Raw genomic sequence first — 8,472 nt, 5'->3', positions numbered from 1 at the left:
GGGGACCGCGGGGCGGCTCGGCGCGCGCACGGCACGCGCGCCCCGAAGCGCATCGGCGCGCGGCCCGGGCGGGAGGCGCCGCCGGAGGAGCCGCGCCCGCGGAGAGCGCTCCCAGACGGCCGCCGGCTGACCCGGCGCCGACGCGTGTCGTCCCGGAAAGTGCCTGTCTGCTCAGCCGAGACGTCCTGATGTCTACGCAGAAATACACCCATCAGAGAGACGCGCCGTGGAGCTATGAAGGATGCTGAGCTTCACAGTGGAAATATGTGGTTGGGACGAACGCGAGAGGGCTGGCCGCCCACTCAGGCACGGCAGAGGACAGCCGCAGCCGGGCTTTCCTGCTGCAGGGTGCCCTCGGAGCCAGGGGTCCTTCAGGTAGGAGGTCCTGGATGACTTTGGACGTCCGCTCATCCGGGTTGCAGAAGCGGGTCAGCGTGTGTCCTGCTCCTGTTCTCCTCTCTCTGTGGAAGTAGGCCTCTGCCGCAGACATGCTCCGCCAGATTATCGGGCAGGCCAGGAAGCATCCCAGCGTAAGTTCACGATCTTTTCCAGGCCTCTTAGTTGTGGTTGCGCCTGCCTCTGTCCCCTGGGGATGCTCTGTTTTCACCGTTCCTTGGGGTTACACCCCGTCTGTGGTTGGGTTGACCTGGTTGCTGGAAGCTTTTTTATTTGTGAACGTTCCTTTCCACTGCGGGGTTTTGCGTGAAGCACAAGGAGGCAGGCTTCGGCGAGAAAGGTAAACATTCTGGGAGTTTGAACGCTGTGGCCACGCTCTCTCAGATTGGTTGGTCTAAAGAGGAGTGGAGGGTACACTGAGTGGATAGAATCCCAAGAGAGGTCAGGTTTGTTAGGCTCTTTTGAGGCTTTTATGGTCACTGCATTGCACCACCAAGCCTTCTGAAATACAAGGGATCGAAATCTTGTAATACTCACCTTGCTTGGAAACCTTGACAGAGTTCATTCCTAAAACTAGTGCTTGTGATAGCTAATAATGCTCCTTATTTCACAAAGGTTATGTTCACAGAACTTTTCAGAGCCACTGTTGAGTAGATTTCCAAGGGATTCCCCTCCTCCTCTTGTTCTCATGTTACAGAGGTGAATGTACTTATAGGATTATTTTCCCATATAATTTACTCCTTAGAGATAAGTCAGACTCTTAAACCCAAATCACTTAACATGTTTTTTTGCACAGATCATGTCTTTAGAATACAATTAAAAGAAACATTGCTTCCATCTAAGCTCAACCTTTATTCACATTTTGGAGCAAGTTAGCAAAGTAGTGGACCTGTAGAAACCAGTGTAGCCTTAGTTTGGACAGGTTTGAGGAATGTGATAATGGCTACTATTTTTTCTCTGTTTGGTTCTAGTTGATCCCTCTCTTCATATTTATTGGAGCAGGAGGCACTGGAGCAGCACTGTATGTGTTGCGCCTAGCAATGTTCAATCCAGATGTCTGGTGAGTCCAAAAATGCTTAACACTTGGATGGTTGAGAGACTGGGCTGGAGACCACAGTCTTGGGAGAAGTCACAGAGTAGAAACAACTACAGTTTTGTAGCCATGCAGTCAGCCCCAAGGCTGCTTCTGCAGCTCACGTGTACTTTTCCTGCTTCATGAGCTTATCTAATTTCACTGACTTTTAGTTTCCTATGGGTAAAGTAGAATTGCTAATACCAAGTCTTGCATTTTGAAGGCTGGGGTAATAACGGGCTTTTTGTTTGGGTGCTGTTGTTGCTGCTTTGTTTTGTGTTTCCAGGCTTCCCTGGAACTTGCTCTGTAAACAAGGCTGGCCTCTCTAGTGCTGAAATTAAAGTTGTGCACCACCAAGCCTGGCACGATAATTGCTTTTTAATGAAATACTTAATCACGATTCCTATCGTATGCAAATGTTCTACCAACTTTTCCTCAATAAACTGATTCTTTTTGCAGCCGGAAAATGATTGGTTGAGTATTTTTTACACTTTTATATATTATCTGCATGATAAAATAGATTTAATACAAATACAACCGTTTCTGTTATAAAGACAGGGATGAAAATAGATATACCAAAAGTCTGTGTTCTGTGATTTTACTAGGTGCATACTTGTTTAACTATGAATTCTAGTTCTGCTTAACTCTTTAATGAAAATAATGCCATAGTATAGGAAATGAGATTGATCTATTCAAAAGACTAGCTTCTAAGGAAATATTTTTAAAACCCTATTTTAAGTAGTGTCTTACCATAACAATTATAATTTATTCATTTTAGCTGGGACAGGAAGAATAACCCAGAGCCTTGGAACAAACTGGGTCCCAATGATCAATACAAGGTAAAGTACAAAATTGTTAAAAGTCTCAGGACAGCATATTATATAAGAAACGTGGCTATGTGGTAGTTTTTCTTGAAATGGCACATGCAGGTAAGATGCCATTATCGTTATAAGTCATTTTGAAGGGCCCCTGTCTCTTTACTTATCTGGGAATAAGGGTTTGCATTTCATAATGCTTCAGCTGCCACTGCTGTTGCTGTTGAAGTATAGGCAGCTCTGGTCCCTTGGGTGGTTTGGTTGGCTAATTTTTCTTCGTATGGTTCAAATATTTAGGTGAAGATTAATAGGGAGGCATGAAAATTGATTTAGCCATGAGCTAACACTCATAGATAGACTTTAACATTCCTGGAAGAGCATTCTATATAGCCACTCTCTGAATTTGTTCATATACCAAGAATATTGATTTCACCAAACAACCTTTCTTATGTGTAATATTTTCACATGCAAACCTTCATATTGTCAAGGATATTGCTGTATTTGGGTATAATTTTCATGTCGTACAATTTATTTAAAGTGTAATTCTTCCATATGTTTTCTATTATATTCAAGTTGTTTCTACGTAACCAGAAGTTTGCTTTAGCAGTGAAGAAGAGTCACAGTGAGCCTTCATTGACTAAGACTTGTGGAAAGAGTCTGTGGTCGAGATAGGTGTTTTTAATACTGTTCATAGCAACTTTTAAAATTATTCTTTATTTACTTTGAGCTTCCTGTTTAACCCAACTATAATTTGGCTTGTAAGTACTTAAACTGCTGTCCTTTAAAGATACAACTGAAAAATCATTAGCCAAGCTGAAACAGGCCATCTGAAAAATACAGGCATTTGAATTTGTAATTTTGTTTTAGGAATTTAAGTACCAGTTATTCAGGAGGGTGAAATTGGGGGAATGTATCTACATCTAAGAAATGTTAAAGAGAAAAAGAAAGAACTAGAATTTGGTTGTTTGACCAAAGAATTTAATGGAGTATTGTATACTTGTTTTTCAGAAATGCACCAGATGATTCCAATAGTTGTGCCAGTTACTAGTGTTTGGAATATGATGACACTGGGCTGAAGTTAGGCCCTGTGAACTGGAAATAGAATGCTACTGCATTAAGACCCTATTGTTAGTGTAGGGCGGTGGTGGCACACCTCTAATCCCAGTACCTGAAGAGGCAGGAAGTTCTCCTGAGTTCAAGACCGCCTAGTCTGAAGAGTGAGCTCCAAGACAGCCAGGGATATACAGAGAAACCCTGTCTCCAAAACCAAAATGAAACAAAAATCAGAACCTAATGTTTAAGGCATAGCCTGATCCTTGAGTACCTGTAGCTAATAGAGAGTAAAAACTGAAGAATGTTGCTGAGAGTGGTGAAGAGAACTAAATCTAGATTTGTAAGCCTGGAATAAATGAAGTCTACTTATTTTTACTTCTAAACCTAACTAATTAGGTAAGATAGGTTATTGTCTCCATAGTTAATTCTTCCATCACCTCAGAAAATTTTTGAGGACAGGATTTCTCTGCGTAGCCTTGGCTGTCCTGTGACAAGATTTCTGTCTTTACCTCAAAGAATTTTATTTCTCTGGCCCACATACCTCAGATTTAGCCATATTACTTTCTGTGGCAAATGATGAGACAAGAGGACGATGTTTACCACTTTTGAACTATTTTGTTTCTGATCCATTATTCTTTTCATTTCTCTCAGAACCAAAGTGGCATATCATCAGACTTAAGATTGGAATGAAATGAGTGCGGAGTAGTTGACTTAGAAACAGCAGTGGGAATAAAAAATAAGAGTTTATTGTGTTAAGACAGTAAGATTTGAGGTACCTATGATAAAAAAAAATCATAGGTAAGTTTAGGGAACAGGAAGTTATCACAGTTAATGGAACTGGGAAGTGTTGAGACCAAGGTGCTAGTCAGTCAATTCTGTTCCTAGTGAAGATACTCTTCCCAAATGCATTCACAAGAGGAAACAATATAGACACTCTTGTCTTGTTTTTCTTTTATAAAGAAAACAGTCTAATTGTGAAGGCTCTGTCCTCATAACCTAATTACCTTTCGAATGCTCAGTTTCTAAGTATCATCCCAATGGAAACTACAATTTCAGTAGAAATTTCAGGAGGACATGAATATTTGCTTCATAAAAGGAATTATTGGTTCCCCAACGCAAGCTCATATAACAACAAGAGATTAGGCAAATGGAAGAGATGCTTCAAAGCCAGGATTAATCAGAACAGCCAAGGATGCTTTCAGGGTAACCGCTGTTTAGAAAAAACAGTAGAGACATGGAAGTGAAAAAAAAAATTACTTCCAAAGAGAATTTTAGGTACAAAGCAAATACATCAAAAGCCTATCAGCTTTTGAGGCGGGGGACAAGGTCTCTATATAATGCTAGAACTCAGTGTGTTGACTAGACTGGCCTTGAATAATTCAGATACCTGCCTGCTTCTTTGCTTCCAGACTGCCAGAATTAAAGGCGTGCATCACTGACAAAACAGTTGGTTTAAGAAAGTAGCCATGTCTGTCTTAGAACTTGATATATAGATCAGGCAGATCTTGAACTTAGAGATCCTCTGCCTCACATATGCTGATTTAAGTCATACACTGTCAGCAACCACCACCTAGCAACAACCACCTAGATGTGGTTTTGTTTTTAAAGATGTATTTTATTGGTTGGAATTACATGTATTGTGTATTGGTGCACCTAAGTGCAGGTGCCTGTTGAGACAACAGGTGTCAATCTCTTGAGCTGGAGTTAACCAAGGTGGTTGTGAGCCACCCCACATGGGTGCCGGGAACTGTATTCTGGGCCTTCAGATGGAGCCGTATACACTTTTAGCCATTAAGTTAACTCTCTAGCCTTTTAGGTTATTTTGTTTTAAGTGAGTTACAATTCGATCTTCAGTTGGATTTTTTATAAAGCAGTGACAATGCAAAGAATTGTGATGATTAAGTAAGATAAACAGCATCTAGATATTGTTGGCATCTATTAGATGTTTATTTTCTTTATGATATAATTATACCTTCATATCCATCTGTAAATATCCTAATTATGTGAACATGTTAGAGACCAGCATAACTTGTTCTGTTGTCTAAGTAAACTGATTCTTAAGACAGTCAGCAAAGAATATTGCTGGTTTACTTACAGTTTTCTGTCCAAGAAGCCATAGGTCTGTGTATACCTAAGGATTTCATGATAATAATATGTGTTATAATTTGGAGATTTTTCTTTGTTAAACAGTCAAGTAAGGGGCTGAGGTGGTTCAGCTGGGGAAGTGCTAGCCTAGCACATCCCTAGAACTCTTAAAACTGAGTGTGGTGGCTTATGCCTTCACTTCAGTACTTGGGAGGAAGAGACAGGAAAACTAAACTCATCTTTAGACACACCTCGGAGGCCACCCTAGGCTGTATTGTATGAGATCCTGCTGCATACAATAAAGAAGTGAGTGTTTGAGGGAAAGGCGGTCTGAAGAAATCTGTTTGTATATTTTTTCACAGTGGAAAGGCAGGAATCCAGGGCCTCCCTCACATAGGCTAAGCTACTGCTGTCCTTTCCGGCTTTGATACCGGCTGTGAAATTGTCCCTCGGTATAAACTGTCTTGGGCACTGTTACAGTGCTGTGAGGAGACACCATGAACAAGACAATTCAGATGAGAAAGAGCACTTAACTGGGGGCTTGCTTACAGTTTTGGATGCTTAGTGCATTAACATGCTCTTAGTAGGGAGCATGGCCGCAGGCAGGCATGGTGCAGGAGAATACATTTGGGAGCTACATCCTGATCTTCAGAGAGAGAGCTGGGCCTGGCATGGCTTTTGAAATCCCAAAGCCCACCCCCAGTGACTTGCTTCTTCCAACAAGGCCACGCCTAATCCTCTAATCCTCTCAGAGCTGTACTCCTTGGTAATTAAGCATTCAGATATAGTAGCCTATGTGGATTATTCTTATTCAAACCAGCACACAAACTCTAGAGAAAATGCTTATGATTCTTTTATAGATAAATCAAGTAATCTTTAAGGATTTACAGCATTATCTCCTCAATTTTTTAGCACAAAAATTAAGATGATAATCAGTTTTTTCCAGTAGAAATTCTAGACTAGTTTCAGAATATCATTAGAGAAAAGAAAAGGAAAAAAAAAAAAAAACAAAACCTCGCTAGCACTTAGACATTACTTAGCATTATCACAGTAAAATTTATTTATAAACTGAATTTTAATTGACTGTAAGGACATATTTGGAAATCTTAAACATGTATAAGTGCCATATTACTTAAAAGCTATCAGCAGCAAAATAGCTGATAGAGTTTAGACTGGCAGAGTTTAGAAAAATCTCTAAGAAAAAGACAGTGTGCAGCTGAAGAGTTGGAGAGTCACAAAGCATTATGTCACTAGCCTGCCATGTTTTTGATTCAAGTTCTTACACATCACACATGCAGCTCTTTAACTATGGTGACAATTCTATATACTTACATTCTGTTAGAGATTTTCCCATATGTGTAATGGAGATGAACTAAAAACTTAGAACTATGCTTCAGAAGAAATTAATTATTCACTTTGCAATAGAATTTCTCTGTAAGTCTAACTAGTAGAGTATACTTAAACTATGGGTTGGATGCTTTATTTACTTCCCCCAAACCATCTCAAAACACTGCAATTTTAGATGAAATACTTTCTTGTGAATTAAGTTTGCATCATTAAATATTATTAAATTTTCATTTCTGAATTTTTACTTGAGAAAATTGAGGCATCAAATTCTAAAATTTCTATACTGTATCTGGTTCTGGTAATCTAAACTATAATTTTTTTTCTAAGTTCTATTCAGTGAATGTTGACTACAGCAAACTGAAGAAAGAAGGCCCCGACTTCTAAACTGTGAAGTTCACCCAAAAGCTGCTTACAATGAAGGTTTTCCTGAAGCCATCCGCACAATTTTCCACTTAACCAGGAAATACTCTCCTCTTAATGCATGAAATCATGTTGATTTTTTGGAGTTATTACACTGATGAATAAATCTCTGAAACTTGACATGTGTCATTTATTTAATGCTGGGAATCCATACGGGACTTTTTAGCCAGTATATAGGAAATGAAAGTGTTAGGATTTAAAGAATCTTTTGAATTCCTTTATATTTATACATTTGAAAATGAGACTCTATGCCCCTTTAATAAGGCTGGGAGTGTGTGTATGAGTGTGTGTATGTAGGTAGACTCACACTTGTTGACTTCAAACTCAAAATTAATCAAAGGGCTGTTGGGAAGAATATTCAAACCTTTGTTAAATGAACAAAATAGAAAGCTCTGGGTTTCTGTTCTTGGCTGATGCTGAAACAGTAAGTTAACTTTTTAAATTATTTTTTTGGAGTTTTTCATTGCCTGGGTAACAGCATAATCAGTGACTTTAAGCTTGGGCCTTTGAGTGCTACTTAGGTTGGGGAATAGTAAGTGAGCATTTAGAAATTTCCCAATATGAACCTCAGTTTTTGGGCACAGATGGCCCTACAGACAAGATTTCAGTGATGACTCTGCAAGTAAACTTAGAGCCTAATACCATGTTTTTATAAAAGTGTGTATGTCATCACATCAGATACTAATTCAATGAGATAGTTTTGATTTTAATGTAAGCATATAAATTTTATCTATACAGGACTAAACATACTGAACCTGAATTTGGGATACATGACTTAACCTCATTTTATTTTTTTAATTAAATTTTTATTTTTTATATTAATTACAGTTTATTCACTATGTATCCCACCGATAACCCCCTCCCTCACTCCCTGCCTATCGCACCCTTCCTCCCTCATCTCTTCCCATTCCCCTCTTCAAGTCCACTGATAGAGAAGGTCCTCCTCCCCTTCCATCTGACCCTAGCCTATCGGGTCTCATCAGGACTGCTGCTTTGTCCTCCTCTGTGGCCTGGTAAGGCTGCTTCCCCTCATGGTGGGGGGGGAGGGTAGGGGGGGAAATCAAAGCCTGTCACTGAGTTCATATCAGAGACAGTCCCTGTATCCCTAACTAGGGAACCCATTTGGATACCGAGCTGCCGTGGGCTACATCTGAGCAGGGGTACTAGGTTATATCCATGAATGGTCCTTGGTTGGAGTATCGGTCTCAGAAAAGATCTTTGTGCCCAGTTTTTTTTTATTCTCTCTCCTTGTGGAGCTCCTGTCCTCTCCATGTCCCACTATCT

General features: G+C 40.1%; 1 protein-coding gene across 1 annotated transcript; it reads left to right on the top strand.

Moving 5' to 3' along the window:
• Positions 1-368: 368 nt before the first annotated feature.
• Ndufa4 (NDUFA4 mitochondrial complex associated) lies at positions 369-7,308 on the top strand. Its single transcript, XM_021663565.2, has 4 exons — positions 369-530; positions 1,368-1,456; positions 2,247-2,307; positions 7,096-7,308. Exons 1-4 carry the CDS (start codon positions 489-491, stop codon positions 7,150-7,152), a joined length of 249 nt encoding a protein of 82 aa, XP_021519240.1. The 5' UTR covers positions 369-488; the 3' UTR covers positions 7,153-7,308.
• The last annotated feature ends 1,164 nt before the right edge of the window (positions 7,309-8,472 follow it).

The sequence above is a fragment of the Meriones unguiculatus genome, chromosome 21 (assembly GCF_030254825.1).
Source record: "Meriones unguiculatus strain TT.TT164.6M chromosome 21, Bangor_MerUng_6.1, whole genome shotgun sequence".
In the NCBI taxonomy this organism is placed as follows: domain Eukaryota; kingdom Metazoa; phylum Chordata; class Mammalia; order Rodentia; family Muridae; genus Meriones; species Meriones unguiculatus.
This window is presented reverse-complemented; position numbering and strand designations above follow the sequence as displayed.

Bases quoted from the DNA above. Each gene is read 5' to 3' on its own strand.
- Ndufa4 (XM_021663565.2), top strand. From the start codon at position 489: ATGCTCCGCCAGATTATCGGGCAGGCCAGGAAGCATCCCAGC. The intron at 531-1,367 runs GTAAGTTCACGA...GTTTGGTTCTAG, and splicing joins AGGCCAGGAAGCATCCCAGC to TTGATCCCTCTCTTCATATT. The intron at 2,308-7,095 runs GTAAAGTACAAA...TTTTTTTCTAAG, and splicing joins GTCCCAATGATCAATACAAG to TTCTATTCAGTGAATGTTGA.